This window comes from Aplysia californica, unplaced genomic scaffold (assembly GCF_000002075.1).
Source record: "Aplysia californica isolate F4 #8 unplaced genomic scaffold, AplCal3.0 scaffold00872, whole genome shotgun sequence".
Taxonomy (NCBI): Eukaryota; Metazoa; Mollusca; class Gastropoda; order Aplysiida; family Aplysiidae; genus Aplysia; species Aplysia californica.
In genome coordinates this window covers 117831-138054 of record NW_004798142.1, presented here as the reverse complement: position 1 = coordinate 138054, position 20224 = coordinate 117831, and the positions used below count along the sequence as shown (strand labels likewise).

Here is a 20224-nt window from a genome sequence, read left to right as displayed (position 1 = left end):
CAGGAAAGGATGTGAAAGGAGACAAATTTAGAGAAGAAAATTTTTCGGTCGCTACCCGGATTCGAACACGGGACCTTTGAATAAGAGGCCAACACCTTAACCTCTAGGCCACGAGAGCCCCCTGTCTGTGTGTGTGTCTGTTTGTCTGTCTGTCTGTCTGTCTGTTTGTCTGTCTGTCTGTCTGTGTGTCTATCTATGTGTCTGTGTGTCTGTGTGTCTGTGTGTCTGTGTGTCTGTCTCTCTGTCACTTTTTCTCTCACGTACACGTTCCCCCCCCTCAAACCCCTTCTCCCATTACCCAATCTCTCTCTCTCTGTCTCTGTCTCTCTCTCACTCTCTCTGTCTCTCTCACTCTCTCGTTGAGTATGCATGTGGGTGTGTGTGTGTCTGTCTGTGTGTGTGTGTGTGTCTGTGTCTGTGTGTGTGTGTGTGTGTGAGTGTGTGTGTGTCTGTGTGTGTGTGTATGTGTGTGTGTGTGTGTGTGTGTGTGTGTGTGTGTGTGTGTATGTGTGTGTGTGTGTGTGTGTAAGAATTATACTGTACGGTCTGTCTAAAGCAAAAAAGAAACTATTTAGGTTTTCTATTAAAAAGCACCGAATTGAAATGACACTATAATTATACAAATAAAATGCAAGCACCATGCAACATCGCATATACAATGCTTTGAATTTAAAACTAACAGAAGATTTAACAGGAGTCAGAAAATTCAAAAATATCAAAAGTAATCAACTTGATCTTGGAATGTGTAAGGCTTCCATCCATTTAGCCTGGTCCTATCAGCGACGGAATTCAATTTGAAAAAATGCTGAGGGTCTGCTGCTTAAAAAACAACAGCTTTGAAAGAGGGGTTGATCCCAAAGAATACAATAGCTGGAACTCCGGAAGCCAGCTTAGAACTCCTTAACCAATCGTGTAGCTTATTTTGCAACACCATTTTTCATGGCTAACTATGAAGTCCTGGATGTTTTCAATCCAAATGAGTTCCTGATTTGAGTTGGCATTTGTTGTTTATTGTAAATGTTCAGCACGCCATTCAACACAGGAAACTGTTTTAGGTCATAACCTCTGATATTAAATTATAATGCATGTATAACTGATTTTACATGTCACTCATAATATTTCAGAGATTTAAACACAACTCAACAGCACATGAAAGTTTATACTCATATAATGAATACGTAAGCCTCACACAGAGCGGCCACAGTTCCAAGCATAATCATATTCCTTGAGAATGTTCCTCTTCACCGCACTGACGTCATCATCCACAAAGGCCCACCGCACAAACACTCTGACAGGATTCTGTTTCCCAGAGAAGGTTTCCTCTTCTCCAAGAGTTTTGTTGAGTTGTTCCCGAATACTGCGGAACATTCCAGAATACCAGGGTAATCCAAACACCCCTCCTGGTCGATTGTGGATGATTTTCGTGGACTTCAGATGCACAACTTGAATACCCCTTCTTCCATGAAACTGAACACCCACTTCAAAAAGCGTGGAGCTGCCTGGTAGTTTGTCCAGTTTCGATTTGCAAAGTCTCAACAGGTCTGATCTCCAGTAGGATGAGGAGCCGCTTTGGGGGATCTGTCTCCATTGTCCAGTCAAATCACCCACTGCAGGGACCACTGCTTGCTGCCACTGTGACCACGAGAGATTCTTGTAGCCGAATCTTTGAGCAGAAACCCATTCCCTCTTGGCGCGCAAAGATGACTTTTGTCGTGCTGATACCGTTCTCTTCCCTCTCTTAGCGAGAACATCTTTTCGCTCAGTTGACGTTTTCTGCATTACAGAAACAGAAAAGAAAAAACAAAATTATGTTTTGCTGCAACTTATTTAATCGTAGAGAAATATAACTAATTTCAAATGCAACTAATAATTTGTAGCCATTTTCACAAACAATGTATTACTTGGATAAAGAAGAATTGGTTACTCCCTACCATTTTGTCTCTATGACGACCATGCAAACTAATCTTGACCCTTACATATTATCTTTCCTTCTCCATTCCAGCCAGAAGTCAAAAGAATTACACATTTTGCTTTTATCAAAAACACCAAATGTTATAATATAATGACATGAATCTCAACTGCTAGCACAATTTCTAGATACTGTTAGTGAAAACAATGTCAGAACAAGAAGAGAAAGTGAACTGAGACCAACAGCCCTTTCTGTTCTAGTAATCAGCCAATGGAGAGATGCTTCGATTTCTCAATTTAAGCTGTTTTTTTAAATAATGAATGTGTACCAATCAAGAGAATACTATAATACCTGGTATAAATTGTTTTTAGGCACAGGACTGTTATATTATATGCATAGATTCAAATATATAATACTTACATTTACGAGCATCTGTTTCTTGTTTGAAGCTTTAGCCCCTTTGCGCTTCCCTCCTTTGGTAATCTGTTTCACATCGATTGGCCCCACAGGACATACTTTGTTCGACTTCTTGGGTTCTTTTGGAGAAGTAAAATGCAGTTTCCTCTTCGTTGAAGTTGTTGGTTCGTTCCCCACAGTAGATGTGGACGCAACGTCACAAATCCCGCTATCATTTTCATCGTCATCATCATCATCATCATCATCTGAAACATGGTCCGACAATTCTTCATCCGGTGGGTTGCCATTTCCCTGTATCAAACTCTGAACGGAATCATCATGACGAAGTGTGCCAAGGACATTCTCCAAATCAGCTCCAATTTTTGTTCCCTGCTTAGCCCTGAGCTCAGCCTCATAATTCTGTGAAAGAACAAAGGCACATTGTTTTGTATGTTCGTGACAAGCAAAGAGCAAGAGATGAATCAACAATGTCGAAAGTAAACCGGTTGTGAATGAAATTCTGCAGATCAATTTTCTCACTTATAAATAGCATTGGAACATAATACAGTCAACACCATGACGTGCAAATGAAGATTTAACCGGACACAAAAGATATTATTTTTTTAAAAGGCTGTTTAATTCTATTCCTATTCAAAAATAAAAGAAGTAATTAAAGATGTGGAGGTTTTTACCCTGTCCTGTCCAGTACCGTCACCATTAAAATATATGTAACAGAACCCAAGAAGATAAGCTATATGTCAGGTCAATGGTTCTCCACAGTTCTAAAATATGTGAATGTTAAAAGACTAAAACTGACAAATAAGACAAACCTGAAACATTTCTGCTCCCTGCTCTCTGTAGCAGATGCCCATGATGGCCTGACATATGGTCCCCATGTTGGCTAGTTTCAGATGCTGACCTCCCGATTCCCCTGTGAGTCTTTCAAAGAATGACGTGGAATCTGGATCTTCTTGAACTTGCACACCGTATATCTTCACATCCTATAGGAAAAAAGAACAAATTGTAGCAATTAAAGTACTGAATGGGAAACCAGAACTACAAGTCATGCTTTTTTGCTTTTTAGTTGTTGCTCTGGATTTGTGCGAAAATGAGAGATTGCCTTCACTTCAAGATGTAACTCAAGACAAACAAAAATTCGTTCCAGACAGATTTTACAAGGATACTAGGATACAATTGTTCCAGAAAGGAGAAACAAAGCAAAACAAAACAATAATCTAAGGCAATATTCAAGAACTCTACCTCTGACTTTTATTTTTTAAGCCTGACCCACACGTTATTCTAAAATTTTCAAACCGATCACTAATATGTGACACATGGTGTGATAAATTTGCTATTTTTCCCTTTTTAACGTAAGGACAAGAAATAAATTAATTCTTAAAGATGAATAAAAAGAAATATAACATTATAACACACCTTTGCCACCAGCATTTTCAGCTCGTCTGTCCAGTCAATATTGTCTTTGTTCATTTCATAGTCCGGTCCATGCGGGTAGGCATCACCAATAACGACAACTAATCTCTTGCTTCCTGGAGTCCAAGACATTTCACGGGCACGACGAAGAGCGAGCTCATAGCACTCTGGGATATCTCCCCCGCCTGTACCTTCCGTGTTTGTGACAAATGTCACGACATCTGAGGTAAAATAATAATAATAGATGTATTCAAACTACATAACATGTTGTATTTTTATTTAAAGATAAATTAATGTATGAGCTTCTTAACACATTTGACAAATGATTCCTGAGCATTTTGAGTCTAACTTTGTTTTGAAAATGGAGCATAACATACAACACGTACCAGCTTTCGATATTTGGATAGGGGCCTTTGATACTTTACAAACAAGCAGAACTGAAAATTGTCCAGGTCGAGATCAATGACACATCATCAAAAACTATAATGGCCTCAACATCTTCTACTATACTACAACTACAACATAAATCAATGAGATGAAAGACTGTGCACTCACCCACAACATTGTCTGTCAAGTCCAGAATGCGAATGTCATAAAAATGATCAGCATCGCAGTAGTCTCCGTGGGCAATGATGCCCACCTTGAACCCAGGAATATCTGCCTGGAGACGTTGAACAATATCATTCACCCGACCTTTGACTTCATCCAGCACTTGCGACATAGAGCCAGTGGTGTCAAAAGAGAAAACCACTTCCATCGGTCCACCTGGGGGCATTGCCATGTCTGCGTTGATTGTTTAGCCCTTTGTGAGATCTACGGTTCTGAGGGCGAAAGAAGTTAAAAACAAAATAGAATACACATCCCTTTAAAATGTTTGTTATGAAATGTGTTTTTTAAATTAAACCTAGCATTGATTTGAGTCTTTCGAGATATAGCGATAATATTTCAAACCTTTCATACCCCCTAATTGGTGCAATGAAATTTAAACCAAGAAAACCGTGCTCAGATATCATGAATCAAAAATATTCAACTGTGTTAAAGAGGCACACAGCAACTAAAAATGTCCATTTTGGGTCTAATTATAAAACATTCTCTGAAAGGAAAAAGATGCATAGGCCTACGGGTATTAATGTTTTAAAATTATAACTTTTCTTTTAAGACGTACAGATTTGCGGAAAAGCTCAAATTAAACTACATATTGACGAGCCTCGAGTGATTGTTGAGATTTAGGAATCTGCAAGCCTGCTACAACATGTTCAAATGTCCAAAAAGTTTGGCCGTGGACCAGCACAGTCTGGCATATGCACGCCACAGAATTCTACACAATTCTGTGATGCACGCACAACATAATGAAAGCGAAGTCGGCGAGACACGGTAATCTTTTCGTCTTGTACTAATTTCTCCAAGTGGGTATTGGTGTTTTACATACAAAGAATACACAAAAAAGTAATGTAAGAAAAATTAGGGAATTGAAAAAAAATCTGTTCACTCAGTGATTGTTCAGCAATGTACGTTTATGTGCGTGTGTTGTTTTATTGGGTTTTCTTTTTTAATTGTAAGCCTTATTAATAACGCTCATAATATTAAATTCACTGCTCCTTCAACCTTCCGAGGCTAAAAATATTATTACAAAGTTTACTTAGTCTATGTAAAAGCTAAAGCATTATTTTACTATGTTTCTTTGAACTAAGTAATACTTACAAAAATAGTTGATGAGATATGCACAGCAGTCAGGGTAGAGCGATTTAAATTGTATGTATAGCACTTGGTCTTGTCGCTTACGTCTTTTGGTTGTAATTCAAGTTGAAATAAAATCGAAGGAGTGAAGTGCTTTATACACTGCTAGATTGCTTCGCTGCATGACCCTAGTGCTTCGCGGAATATCTATTTATAGAAACATACGTTCGTTGTTTACAAAAATTAGAATAGACCAAGGGAAGCTATTCACAAATATAATTTTGTTATTGAAACTGAAAGATGAGAGTAGTTGACCCTTGACCATACCACCAATATGGCAGCCCCCATTGGGTTTGGCAACTGGCAACTTGCAATCGACAAAATTTTACAAAGCATAGAACCTACAGATCAATTCAAATTGTTTGCTTCCCTCAGTTCAAATGATGACCGTGTTCTATACCTTCTCAATAATAAAACTCTTCGGTGAGTGTACGTCATTGTCAAATAAACGTGTCTATCATTGAAAGCAGAAATGACAGCACAGTGACAGTGTCACTCACTGACTCAGTCAGTGTGAAACTTGGCGGTTGGCCTCCTACAACAACAACTACAAGTTGAAAGTTGGGTAAACTTCGGTGAGATTGTATCTAAAGAATCATCGGAGATAAGTTGTCACTGTAGATATTGTAACTGTGATAATGCATTTCTGTTAGACTGTCATTAGTGCCAACCGCATGGTTAAAACAGTAAACTCTTGTTCTGCGTCTGTGCTGAGATGCGAATCTTATCAATCAGTGTGTTAATCGGATGATGAAAATAACGCTCTATCTTTCATAGCTGTTATAAAGTGTAACAAACACATGAATAACCCCCTCTCACAAGCTGATAAGACATTATGAGTAGTTACGCCCATTCGAAAAACCTTTCTAGATCTAGATATCTAGATGCTCTTTCTTGATGAATGACCTGGGGTTCGAAAGGGGATAATATAGGTCAATTTCCGAATGTTTTGCACTCAAATTGTTCTTTGTACCTGCACAAAATGGTATTCAAAATGATCAAACAAGCTTATTTTTTATCAGGTAGTATCATTTCGTACAAAATCAAGCTCATTTGAAAGATTTTGTATAGAAAAATGGAAGTCTTGTTTCCTGACTATCCTTTCGAGCTCCTCATGTCTAAGTGGGTCAATTTGTTCTATAATGTCATTGGACGAACATCTAAAGCTACCAACTTGGCGTGTTTTGAATGAGACGTATATGCCTCGGTTACGAACCAACACAGGCAGTTCTGGAAGAAGGCCACAAATGCACACAAACTCAAGCAGACTGACGCACACACACTTGAGCTAGGTGAATGGGGATCCGACGCTGGACCTGAATTGAATGGGAGATGATGCTCGGCGCGCATGGGCTGAGCCAGGGGCCAGACTGACGTGGGACCAAAATGCAGGCGAGGTGCCGAAATAGGCTTATCGGGCAACATTTATAATCCAGCCCCCGCAGGACGAGGGTTAATGAAGGGGAGAAATTCCAACTCAATATAATATACGAAGTGACTATTTCTCCGAACGTTGGGGAAAATATACTTTTTGAACTCTATTTCTACGGACGGTTTCCCTTCCCGAGATTTTTTTATTATTTGCGAGATTTGGGTGTCATCTTTCATTCTGTCATTCTGCGAGGACTGAGAAGTTCAGAAGCATTTTTAGAGCTAGAGATTTTTATGTCTGAATATTCAGATACTTCAGTTGTGGTTGGGGCAACGTTCCGGGACTATACTTCATTTGAAAATATCTTCAAAAGGTACTGCAAGAAAACCAGACTATTTGACCTTGGCAGTAACTTATTTTGCGTTTAGTCACCCAGCAAAAACTAAAATCCTTCATGTAAAAAAAAAAATCCCTCCCGCCCCCACGCCCCATTCACACCTTACACACACACACACACAACATGCATACTCTCACCCACTCACACACACACACATACGGGCCACTCCATTCGCAATTATTGTCAACTAATCTCGAGAACAGAAACCGTTCGGAGAAATAGAGTTCAAGTTTATTTATTTTCCCGAACATTCGGAGAAATAGAGCTGGCCTATAATATATTGACGGTAAATTGGTGTGCATGGTAGTTGAACTTTCGCGATTGTTAAGATTCCCGCGATTACTTCAGATTAGGGTTAGGGTCCGGGTTAGAGTTAGGGTCAGGGTTCGAGTTAGGGACCAAAACGAAACATGCCTGAGGCTGAGGCTATGAAAAACGCAATCGGAATTAAACTCGGGAATCTTAACAATCGCCGAACTTCCAACAGCCAAAAGAAGAGATGAGGTCCCACGCCCGCCAAGTTGAGAGCTGTGTACTGTGTGTGTAATAGTATTTTAACACAAAATGTATTAACTGTTTTATCATTCAAGTCTCAAGCAATGAAATACATTTCTTTTTAAGGTCTGTTGAGTGGCTGCCAGTCTACTTTGACTCCTGCAGAAAGTGGCATGGGAAATCGACAGAAGTGGCCCAGGTATGGAGGAATAAAGGAAACAGACTGTTCCAGCGTAAGAGATATCAGGAAGCAGTTGCTGCCTACACACAGGTAACCTGGAGTCAGCATTGAAAGTCTGTGTGTAGTGCATGTCTTGTGCAATTGTGATACTTGACACAATAAATTACTGAAAAAAGATACCCCAAAAATAGTTACCTTGAAAAGTCAAATTTCTAAACTATTTGTACCATTAACACTTTCAAGGGAGAAATGACCATATAGAGAGGTCTTTTTCACAGTATGAAATAGAGGTACAAAAATGTTCACAAACATTTTTTACTCCTCATTTTAAAAGTTATTTTGCAGCCATAATTTGTATCTTGAGTTCCTATGAAATGACATAGGATTTAAAATCAATTTTGTGGAGGAATTTCGTAATGAAGCAACCACTATGAAATAGAAAGAGGGTAATGGTTAGGGTAAAGGCTAGAGTTTGGATGTGGGTTAGTGTTAGGTCCCTTCTTCTCTATTTTGTTTCTTGTTGGGGGGGTCTGTCGTTACGTAATTTATCCTTCCCAAGTTTGTCTGTCTCCTGTTAAAAAGCTTTCGTTCTGTTCACCACTTTGCAGATATGTCACTATTGATTTATCCCATTGTCTGTTTAGTTCTGGTTAGGTTCTATGGATGGCATTTTATACGGAAGACGGGTGTTTTATTCCCATGTTGGGGGCACGTGTTATTCAGTATCTCTCTTTTCTTTTATACTCACCCAAGGATGTCTCTGACAGGCAGGATTGAAGGAGCCATAGTGTGAGCGATATCATTTAAGTGAATGAGAGCGTAAAATGCTCACTGTTTATGAATCAAAGGCTTGTATTCTGCATCTTCTAGACTCATTTTTTTGCTTGATTTTTACAGTGCCACCTGAGTGCTCCTGTCCAGGATGGAGGTGACTATGTGATCAGTCTGGGCAACAGATCGGCTGCTCTCTTTCACATGGAGAAGTACCAGGTAGTATGCATTATAAATTTCTTCTTCTTCTTGATAGCATCACACTTGAAGAAGGAGGCTCTCATGGGCTCCAGGTTACGGTGTTTGCCTCTCAAATAGGTCGGGGGTTCAAAACCTGACCTTCTAAAATGGTCTCCTTTCACCTCCTTTTCTGCTTTCTAACAATGTTCTGTCGTCTGCTCTCGTCTCCACTTTCTGCCCCCCCCCCACCCCCACCCCCACCCCAATTGCCCCCCCCTGTGGGCTCCTGACTCTTTCTGCAGCCTTTCTACTGCTACTCTTTAGCTCCTTCTTACTGCTGTCTTTCAGCCACACCTTTGACCTTAGTGTAGGTAAGATCCAACATCTAGCCTTCTTGCATGAAGGTGAAAAATCTCAGGGGTCCCGTGTTCAAGTTGCACATGTTAAAGATCCCTTTGTGGTTCAAAATCGATAAGAATAGGCTTCAGCCGCCACGCGGGCAAAATTGAAAATGAGTTTCTACCAAACTGATAATGTTTCAAAAGCTCATTTGACCTTGTGCAGTTGTGAACTAATAATGTATTATTGTTGCTATTGTTACTTTGCATATTTACTTAAACCTAATGTTTTTCATACCAAATCACAATGGGCAGGGCTTCTTTTACTTTACTTTACTTTTCCGATCCAGCGGCCATTTGGGTTCTAGCCCTTCGGTCTGTCGATATGGCAAAGAATTGACAGGTTTTAATCAGCTGTGCTTTGTCGCTGTATAGAGTGTTTCTGATGTCTGGAGAGGCAGGTAGGTAGGTGCTACGCAGGTCACAAAGTGCAGGGCAGTTAAAGAGGTGGTGTGGTACTGTTTCATCCTGGCAGTCACACAACGGGCAGTCGGGTGGAGGGCAGGGCTTCAAAAATATCTTTTTTCACATTCTCAGGAGTGCTTAACAGACGTCACCAGGGCTTTGGCATCTGGATTTCCCAAGGAGTCACGTCACAAGCTTTTGTCCAGGCGAGTTCAGGCACAGATCAGACTGGGCCAGAAAGTGAAGGCAGAGTCCAGTACGTTTGTCGCTATGAGATGACGTGTTAATCAGTTCTTTCTTGTTCAAGGATAAGATATAAATTGCATAATAAATAATAGTGATAAGTAGCATTTATATATCACATACCTCCACTAAACAGCGCTTTACGATACAATTATTGCCCTAGCAGACTCAAGAACACTCGGAAACATTCTCGGTACATATATCTGGAGAGGAAATATGCTCTTAGGAATAAGGTCTAGTAAAAAAGGAAAATCACAAAGTTACTTCTGGGCAGGTCATGCTTCAAAATTTTGTATTGATCCAGCTTATTGTACTGGCTTTTGCATTATGGGCAACTTTGTTTTAGTTCTCCACAGAATTTAAGGCTGACGATAAATCAGCAACAGTTATGTTTCTAGCCTTTGAAAGATAGACATCGGTTAGGGTGCTTGTACCATAAATTACAATTCAGGTGCAGTTTTTTTCAGCTTCTTCGGTAGATTGATTGAAAAATAGGTATATTTTTTTACAACTAGAGATTCTAACTGAGAGAATGAGCAAATATAATTGTCGTATAATCTATAGATAGTTTTAACAATAATAGAGAAGCCGCCTCAAATGATTGTAATGGAACGATAACATTTTTGACTACCACGGATGCAATTTGAATAATCTAGATCAGGAGATGAGTTGCTTCAGTACAACCTGTCAGGGCCGACGTGGGGTTGTGTAGAATACTCCATCAAGCATAACGACAGAGGTACTTGGTAAAATATCTTCCCCATCTTGAATTTGAGCTCGTATCTTTTGCAAGCAAAAACAGACAGAGACAAGAGTGAGAGAGAGAGAAAGAGGATTACTATAGGAGCTGTGCGCTGCATACGTTCTTTGTATTATTTTACAGCGCATTGAGCACTTCTTTGTGGAAATGCGCTATATAAATGCAATTTATTATTTATTATTATTATTATTATTTTGCTAAAGTTGTCAGTAAGATTAGTGTAGACTTGGTGTCCTGCCATTTTGCTGTTATAATATTGCCCTGAGTTACTAAAATTTATTTGTTTTTGTTCATTCCTCAAACTTTTTTTCTGTGTTTCATAATTCCAGCGCTTCAGTTGTAGTGTCACAGTTGAGCAGTGTTCTTGTCTTTGAAGGAGAACAATTTTTTCACAGATGTGTCAAATAGCGGGTGGTGTATGATGGAAAGGAGCTTCCATACAGCTCACATAGGCAAGGCTAATTCCAGTCTATTGGTTCTTTCCGTAGGTTTCCTCAAGTTACAAGACTTTGTGAGTGGTGGAAGTTTCTGTCTTACTGGAGAAAAAAGAGGTAAGCATAGAAAACTTTCTCACTTTTTTGCTGTCTTTTGAAATCCACTCAAAAAAATTATTGATTATTGTTTTAGGAGGGGGGAAAAAAAAGACATTCTTCGAAAGAGAGCCCGAGATGTAGGTTAAACAGATGTGCTTTATCTGTTCAGGATTACAGTATGTCTGTGCACTTGAATGTTTGCTGAGTAATATGGAGCTTGTCATTAGACGATGGACCTGACTCTGTAGTGATTTTTAGTACAATTTACCAAGTGCTTTTTTTTTTTATTCTTTGACGGTAAATTAGACACATGACTTTACCTCTTTTTTTAAAACATTTTCATATTTCTGTCTTCTCAGATGCTTTCTTGAAAGAAATTGAATCCATGGAGAAGGATATCAAGAACCTGTAAGAGTCGGGGTTTTTTTTCTAATCTGTGTGTTTTTGTTGCCAAATTTTGTTTTGTTTTTTTTTGGGGGGGGGGGGGTTTGTTGTGTGTGGGTGCCACAGGAGTCAATTCTTAAAGAGAGAGTACGTAAAGAGGACAGATCAATTTCTCTGAATTTGCATCATGGACCTTGGATACCTCGGGGTCAGATCAAACAAGACTCGGCTTCAATGAGAAAAAGAAAAATCCCCGTTTGTATGGTGCTCATGTTCTTTGTATTATTGTATTAATTGATCATTGAGCACTTTGGTAGTGGAAATATACTGTTTAAATGAAATGTATAATAATTTTTATTATTTTTATTATTATCATTATTTTTATACAATATCTTTTTTATTATTATTATTATTATTATTATTATTATTATTATCACCATTGTTGTTATTTTTATTTTTGTTATTCTTATTATTAATATTTTTATCAACATTATTGTTATTATTATTATTATCACCATTATTATTATAACTATTATTATTATTAGGTCTATAGTCCAAGTTATCTTCCTTGGTTCGGAACATGGCACATCCCACTCTATTTCAGTAACAATCAGAGTACTTTAAAGGCCTCGTCGCAAGAGCCGCCGAAAGTGTTCAGTGGTGTGAACAGCACCGTGCCTCAGGCAACTGCAGCGGTCACTCTCACAATCACCCCAGACCAAGGCAGGTTCCTCGTGGTAAGTGCTTTCTTTTTTTACAGTGGTGCAATTTTCCTCATAAATCCGGGAACATAGGTGCCAGCCAGTAGGTGAAAAACCTATTTGATAAGCTTTTGTGGGAGTGTGGGTACGGAAGTTCCGTTTTCTTAATGGAAAGTTTGTATTTCTCTGTTTTTTAGTATCGCTCCTCTTTGACTTGCTGATGTTAAGGAAAAATTATGAATTTTCAAAACCAGATTTGCAAATAATGAGAAGAATGAAGCCAGAAGCCTATAAGTCAACTGCTGTCTTTCAGCCACTCCCCTGATCTTAGGGTAGGTAAATTCGAACACCTAGCCTTCTCGGATAAGGGCAAAAAAATCTCAGAGGTCCCGTTTATAAGTTGTGGACATTGAAGATCCCTTGGTGGTCCTCAAATCGATAAGAGTAGGCTTCGCCTGTCACTCAGGCAAAATTCAAAAATTAATTCCTATCAAACTGAAAATGCTTAATGTGTGTCATGTACGCTCATATGACCTTATGTAGTCATGAGCATTGTAAAACACTTACCAAAAAAAGGAGAAAAGAGATTGTCTAAGAAGGGTGAATGTCTTGGACAGTGTCGGTATAATATTTTAAACAACGCAAGGGGAGAAGTGAGAAGTGTTAGTTTGTGAGTGTGATTGTCTTGGACAGGTAGCCGTTTCCGCAGGTACGGCTCCTTTTTTGGGGGGGGGGGGGGTTCTTTCTTTTTTTCTCTCTGGTTCTATAATAATAATAATAATAAATATCATTTGTATAGAACATACCCCCATTTGACAGAAAGCTCTATGCGTTTCACACAATATTATTACCCCAGCACACCCTATGACACTCAGAAACATTCTAGAACCATACATTTTACTATCCTCAGGCCAACCAGTCTTTCCCCAAGGGGTCCACCCTGATAGTGGAGCGTCCTTTTGCCGCCGTGTTACTTCCTGAGCACTACGAGAGCCACTGCCACCACTGTTTTACTGCGCTGCCTTCAAATCCTGTGGGGTAAGACAGAAAGAAGACATAGGAGACTACTTTTTTCCTTGCGGAAAGCTGTTCAGTCGTGTCGGGTTTGGATAACTCAAACATGTCAGGAACACTGACAAATGTGTTCGACACATCCATAATTTGGGTAAACAAGTATAGCGAAATATTAAAGTGATTTGACAAATGTGTTGCACACATCTATAATTTGGGTAAACCAGTATAACGAAAAATTAGAGAGATATTAACAAATGTGTTACACACGTCCATAATGTGGGTAAACCAATAATACAAAAAATTAAAGAGATATTAACGAATGTGTTACACACATCCATAATTCTGATAAACCAATAATACAATAAATTAGAGATATTGACAGATGTGGTACACACATCCATAATTCGAGTAAACGAGTATAACTGAAAATTAAAGTGATATCAGTTGGGGAATGGCGAATTGTATGAGCGATCTGTGATTTTTTAGTTTTGCGTGTCGTGTTATCTGTGCTTGACTGTTATTTTTATGTCATGCAATGCATTTTGAGAAAAATGAAAATTTCCGTTGTCGCCCATTTACTGAATAATCATGAGCAACTTTGTTCTTAGAGTAAACATGATGTAAGGCAAAGTTGATATTTATTGCATGGTGAAATCTACGTTGGATTCTTATTTCTTTAGATTGATATCTCCACACATTTTTGACAAAATGCGACATATTCGCATTACAGTAATAAGGTAAAGGAAGGGGAAGAACCGTCAACAAACTTTCATCGACCACAGGCAAAGTCATGTTGCTCAAAAGAACTTGACTGGAACTCGGCGGATATGTTGCATTTTGTCAACAATAAAAATGCATCACTTTCTGTTGCTCTTTAAAAAGGTAAACTTCATGTTTTGTGAAAAAAGAAGTTGACTTTGGAATGTGTCTCGCCATTCCAGATTTAATGGTACTCATACTAGTTTCGGCCAAACTTGGAAAATAATATTATAATAATAATTATAATAATAGATTGTATTTATATAGCGCTCTACCCCATACTAGTATAAGCTCTAAGTGCTTTACATCAATCACATGATCACTGAGCGATTCACACAAGACAAAATGGGTTTTGCTGTGAAGCTGTTCACATGTTTATACATATATAATTTTCTCTCGGATGCTGTCAAAGTAGCACAATGATGTTCTGCAATAAAAGTATGAAAGCTGTCATGATGCTGCTTGATCATTTTATCACAAGGTGGCTTCAATGGTCTAGTGGTTGGGCTCTCGGACTCCAGCTATATGGTCATCTGTTTGAATCCAGTTAGGGGCCTGGCATTGCGTCCTTGAGAAAGGCACTTTAGTAAAAACTGTCTTCACTGCACCCAGGTGGGAATGGATACCCAGCTAAAGACAGTGGAAGATCTTGTCAGATTGTTAGTGTTTGAACGCATATCATCCTCTGATTGCACTGTGTGCTTCAAGGGAAGTGGAGAAGGTTTCTGAATGTTCTTAGAGTAGAGTCTGCTAGGGTAATGGTAGTTGTGAAGCGCATAAAGCATACTGTAGAGTTTGGGTATGCGCTATATAAATTTGTATGCAGTCATTATTATTATTGTTATTGTTCAACCCCCGGGGCAGTGCCACTGACTGAAGTGTCTTTAGGCCATTCCCAAAGGGGGGACATTTCTCGTTCAAGCATAGTAGAATTGTAAATGGGCTGACTCATGTTACGCTCGTAACTGTGCCTGATCTACGACAGGAAACTGCTGCTTTTTCTTTCCTGATCCTTACTATTGTCATTTTCCTCTACTTCTTTTGTATGTTTGTCACTCTCTTGTGACCTGCTATTTTGGGATGCCTTGATAGTCGAAGCAGACCTTGTGCTGTTGAAGCTAGAGAGGTGAGCAGAGTAAGTCTGATTCCCTGTAAAGACTTCTCTGTTGACACCCACCCCTTGGCGCTCATATGACCTTATGCAGTTGCGAGCGCCGTAAAACACTCTACTATAAATTTAAAAAATTAAATTGTTATTGTTAGTATTATTGTTATTATTATTGTCACACTAGATCTCCAATGGGAGTTAAAAAGGGCAAGAGAGAGATCTATACAAAATAATGTGTTGTATATATAATTTTTGCCCAGATGCTGTCAGTGTAGCGCAGTGAGGTTCTGCAATGAAAGCTGCCGTGATGCTGCCTGGTCGCTCTATCACAAGGTCGAGTGTCCGTTTTTGGACCTGCTACATTCCGTGAGTCGAGCGACTGTCCATGTCTGTCTGTCTATCTGTCTGTCTGTCTGTCTGTCTGTCTGTCTGTCTCTTCCTCTCTCTCTCTCCTCTCACTCTATCTCTCTCTCTCTCTCTCTTTCTCTCTCTCTTTCCCTCTCCCTCTCCCTCTCTCCCTCTGTTTCTGCCAGTTTGGTAATTTTTATCAATTTTTTGTTTTTTGGCTCATCACCTTTTGTATCCATTTAAAAACACATTTCTGTGTGGATTTTCTTGAAAAACATTGATTAAACGCGCAAAAAATCTAAATTTTTAGTTTCCAAGGGTTCTCAAGCTGTAAAAGTCACCAAACTTTGGCTGCCATTTCCTCGCTAATTCTTACCTATGAAACCAGGTGACCCCCACCTCCTTCAATTGCAAATATCTCTTCTCTTCAAGAGAGATGGGTGGTTTTTTTAATCGAAAGCAGAGCAAATGAACAGGCTTTATGAGGATACTACTAACTCCTCATACCGTAAAATTGACGAGCGCCTGCTTCCAAACGCGAAAGTGCTTGAGATTCCAGTATAACCTGCAGAATCAACTTGCTCTGCCGGAAAATGCTTGCCCATCTCTTTCTGTCTTCTTTTCTTTATATTGCTCACTAATAACACCTCTCATCTTCAGCACTTACAGGATCTACTTGGGTTACGAGTGCTGCAAAACTTTTGTTCAACTGAAACTAAACTTGATAAATTGAATTATGTGAGCTTTGAAGTGTTTTATGGGTCTTTGATCTCAGTGGACATGGAGGCATTTAATTCTGACTACATTTGCTGACTCTAAAATAAATATATCTTTTGTATATGGTGCAGAAAAATAAGCCACGATACTGCTAACTGTATCAACCCAGGACTTGATCATTGTATGTTTGACAATTACTCGGCTTTTGTCAATGAGAAAGAGCAAATCAAATCAAACACCAACCATTTATTTTCTTCATTCCCTTCTAGGTCGGCGTGGCTCATCTCAGCTTGCGAATTGTACTGACTGCCACTCTGCCATATTTAAAAGGTGAGTAGAACTACAGTCAAACATACTCCAACGACCACGTATCCAAGACAACCACAACCACTTGTACAAACGACCACTTCCCACTCATCCCTTCCCACATTCCCATTTGTGGGTTGTTGGGTTTTTTGGGTTTATTGTTTGTTGTTTAAAATTGTACCGACTCTCCAAGAATATGAACTGTCTAAGGTGACCACTTTTCTTCTCAACAATGGATGGTCGTCTTGGACAGGTTGGATTGTATTGAGGCTCACTGTTAGCTCAGTTGGTATTGTGTAGTTGGAGAGCAGTGAAGATGGTCTGTAGATGGTTGGTGGGTGCTCTGGTGTGGTTTGCTTCTTCTTTCCTATAAAACATCTATTGTCCTTATCTCCCCTTCTTCTTTTTTATGTTTGTTACTCTCTGGTAACACCTCTAATCTTCTGGCGCTCATATGACCTTATGCAGTTGCGAGCGCCGTAAAACGTCTACTAAAACTAAAAGCTAGAAGATGGTCCTGTTTTGTTTCTCAAATGTTACATTCTTGAGCTAGTCTGTGGGGATTGACAATTTCATAAGAACCAGGTTTGGCGAGGTCTGTCACAGATCTGGCACTTGATGATGATGATGATGATGATGATGATGATGATGAGGTTTGTTCTTGTCTTCGCCACAGATTTCCTCAAGAACCCCGCCAGGTACAGATCGGCCGATGAGATTCCCATCAAGGGAGTGAATAGAGACGGTGTCTATGACCGGAGTTATCTTTCTGTTTTTGATTTGATGACCCATGAGGGCACGACAGCGAGTCAAGACATGCTCCAGTACTCCCTGGTAAGCAAGCTGTGTTTAATAATAATGATAAATAATTATAATATTAGCTTGTCCGTCAGTGTCTAATGATGTGTTTGATAATAATAATAATAATAAATATAACATATTAGCTCATTCGTCAATTTCTCATTTTCATGTGCCAATGACCAATACATTCGCAAAGGAGAATATATCTTAATCAAAATCATCATCATCAATGCCTTTCACCCCTGGCAGGGTATAGGCCACATGCAAACTCCTTCCATTTATCTCTGTCCTGCACCATCCTTCCTAGCTGGTTCCAAGTGAGCTTCATCTCTCTCATGTCCCTTTCCTCACATCTCCTCCATGTTAATCAGAATAGAAGAATTAAAATGTACTCACTTACATACAGTCGACTACAGATGAGTTGATGTCTTCAGGGGAGTGAAAAAAAAAATTAACGTCGGGACCCAGTAATCAAGGGATATAACAAAATCTTTTCACCTGCTTATTTTCAATTCAGTAATGTGATAAAAATGGTGGCGCCAGGAAAGGTCCCCTAGCAATATTTATTTCCTTCATTTATCACGGTGTGTTCACATGTGTGGTGTGAGAGAGAGATGTGTGGGGGGGGGGGGGGGGGGTCCAAGGTAATCATTTGTACAAATATGCACTTGCCACTCACCCCCTCCCCCCCCCCCCCCTTGCATTTTTCAAAATAGTATGACATAGAAGCATCTCTCAGCATGTTCACGATTTAGTGAATGTACTATAAATTTTGTTTGAAATTACTGAATTTACTCCAGTCAGGCATGGACAACTCAAACATGTTGAGGGATTGATAAATGTGTGCGACAATATCCTTAAGTTGGGTTCACCGATAATGAAAAATTTAAGAGATATCAATTGCGGAATGTCAGATTGTACGAGCTGTCCGTGATTTCGAGTTTCTCGTGTTCATGTTATCATGCCTGACTGTATGTGTTTGTAGTTATGCTGTCATGTAACAAATTTCCCTTTGAAGATCTGTTAAGGTGTGTTTTTGTGACTTTTTTTTTTTTTTGATCTCTCTATTTCTCCAAATTATTGCACTTACCATGGGTGATTGGCGGGTGCTCTGGTGGGGTTTGCTTCTTCTTTCCTATCAAACATCTATCGTCCTTATCTCCCCTTCTTCTTTTTTATGTTTGTTACTCTCTTGTAACAGCTCTAATCTTCTGGCGCTCATTTGACCTTATGCAGTTTCGAGCGCCGTAAAACGTCTACTAAAACTAAATTTGCGCTCTCCAGACAGCTGCTTTGCTGTTGGTCACTCTAGTCCAGGCTGAGTTTTTTGACGGAGTGCCGGGAATTTCTGAGTGGGCAGAGGAGATGAAGACACCCTCGGGGAAGCAGTCGGAAAAGAATCGTGAAAATGGTGAGTGCTGTGGAGCATCGAAATGGCAAATTGCTTGGGAAGCAAAAATGACAGTACCAATCCTAATTGGACGTAAGTCTCGCTGGGCTATTCCGAGCTATGAATACGAGACCCGAACAGAAAAAAATTGACCACTGGTGGAATTTTTTTAGGTTCTTGTCTCTTCAAAGGTTGATGTTCTTTGGTTTCGTTTCATGTAAAATAAATTGCTTTACTCCACTTTTTGTTTTTCTGAAAAGTGTGTGTGGTTTAACATGATATCTTGTTTAACTTCATGGCCTGTTTTCTCATATTCATGTGTCCACACCTTGCAGTAGTTAAGTTTCATATTTTCGTCCGATATTGTCCAGTTAATTCATATTTTAGAATTAACTCATTCAATGCTGAGAGAGAAAATATGTTAATTCCACTCCCGTTGTGGTTGCATTTAATTTAGTCGGCTCTGGAAAAATTGTTTAATCCTAAACTTTTGAACCACCAATCTTTATGTATTTTTTTTTCTTCATTGCTATATGTAATTTCCAATAATAGAAATCCAATTCAAGGGTTTACATCGGTCAGGTCTTGTTAGAATTCTGGTTGACAGTACTGAATGAGTTGATTTAGCGAAACAGTGAGTTTGTGACAAAAATGAGTGTTTTACAATAATATTTACTCAATTTGAGAAATTTCCAGCTGAGTTTGATTGGCACTAACACAAATATGGTTGCTTTTAAGGACAAGCGGGCTAACCCAGATTTCGGGGGTTTCCAGAAATCTTGGCCTTCACCAAAAGTGGGCATTGCCTTACCTATAGTAAAAGTTTGGATCCATTGGTGTGTATATTTGTTTGGTTATAGAGAAAATTCTCCTTGTCTTTTAAAGAAACTGAACAAGGGTCCAAATACTTTATCTTCGATTTTCTCAAAACAGCATTTTTCGGGATAGCTCCCTTGTGCTTAAAAGCGACCATATATAGTTGGTTCTATACATTTTTCGTGAGTAATTTTATTAGTAAGGGAAATGACTGTGACAATTTTGTTTGATACAAATATTCCTGTACCTACAAAAGTAGATGGGGATGAGTTAGAGGTGGGAGGGGATCCCGAAATGGCCACTTAACGGAAGGGATTATCTGAATTGGTTTTGTGCTTCGTTTGACAAAAGCTCAGATTACTTTACCAGATTCAAGTTTCTCCCACTTTTATTTATTTGTTTGTTTATTGATCTATTTATTTATTTATTCATTTGTTTTATTTATGTATTCATTTACTTAATTGTTTATTTATTGTGGGGTTTTTTGTCCACTTAACCCTAAGCCTACTTTAATTTTTGTTATGAATCCTTGAGAGCCCTTTAGTGTGGTTTTAAACCCCAAGCCATCTTTGAGTAAAATTGTACTCCACTTTTCCACTCCCCCTCTCTCTGCTACCTCCCCTCCCCCCTCCCCTTTACCCCTTTCCCTCTCTCTTTTACTCTACCCCCCTC

The 20224-nt window shown here is 39.1% G+C and overlaps 2 protein-coding genes across 2 annotated transcripts in view; one reads left to right on the top strand and one right to left on the bottom strand.

Annotated features, from left to right (window-relative positions):
* Positions 1–482: 482 nt before the first annotated feature.
* Positions 483–4540, bottom strand: LOC101853415. Its single transcript, XM_005110294.3, has 5 exons — positions 4292–4540; positions 3740–3957; positions 3136–3306; positions 2330–2725; positions 483–1773 (listed from the first exon to the last, which is right to left on the bottom strand). Exons 1-5 carry the CDS (start codon positions 4515–4517, stop codon positions 1186–1188), a joined length of 1599 nt encoding a protein of 532 aa, XP_005110351.2. The 5' UTR covers positions 4518–4540; the 3' UTR covers positions 483–1185.
* A 688-nt stretch (positions 4541–5228) lies between these two features.
* Positions 5229–20224, top strand: part of LOC101854985 (SET and MYND domain-containing protein 4) — a gene marked incomplete in the record, with an annotated part of 23048 nt that continues 8052 nt past the window's right edge. Inside the window, 12 exon segments of the mRNA XM_005110300.3 lie at positions 5229–5896; positions 7864–8008; positions 8816–8908; positions 9805–9928; positions 11164–11226; positions 11568–11616; positions 12197–12329; positions 13204–13331; positions 15435–15540; positions 16509–16569; positions 17222–17379; positions 18631–18757. Of these exon segments, the coding sequence (XP_005110357.2) occupies positions 5748–5896; positions 7864–8008; positions 8816–8908; positions 9805–9928; positions 11164–11226; positions 11568–11616; positions 12197–12329; positions 13204–13331; positions 15435–15540; positions 16509–16569; positions 17222–17379; positions 18631–18757 (1336 nt within the window).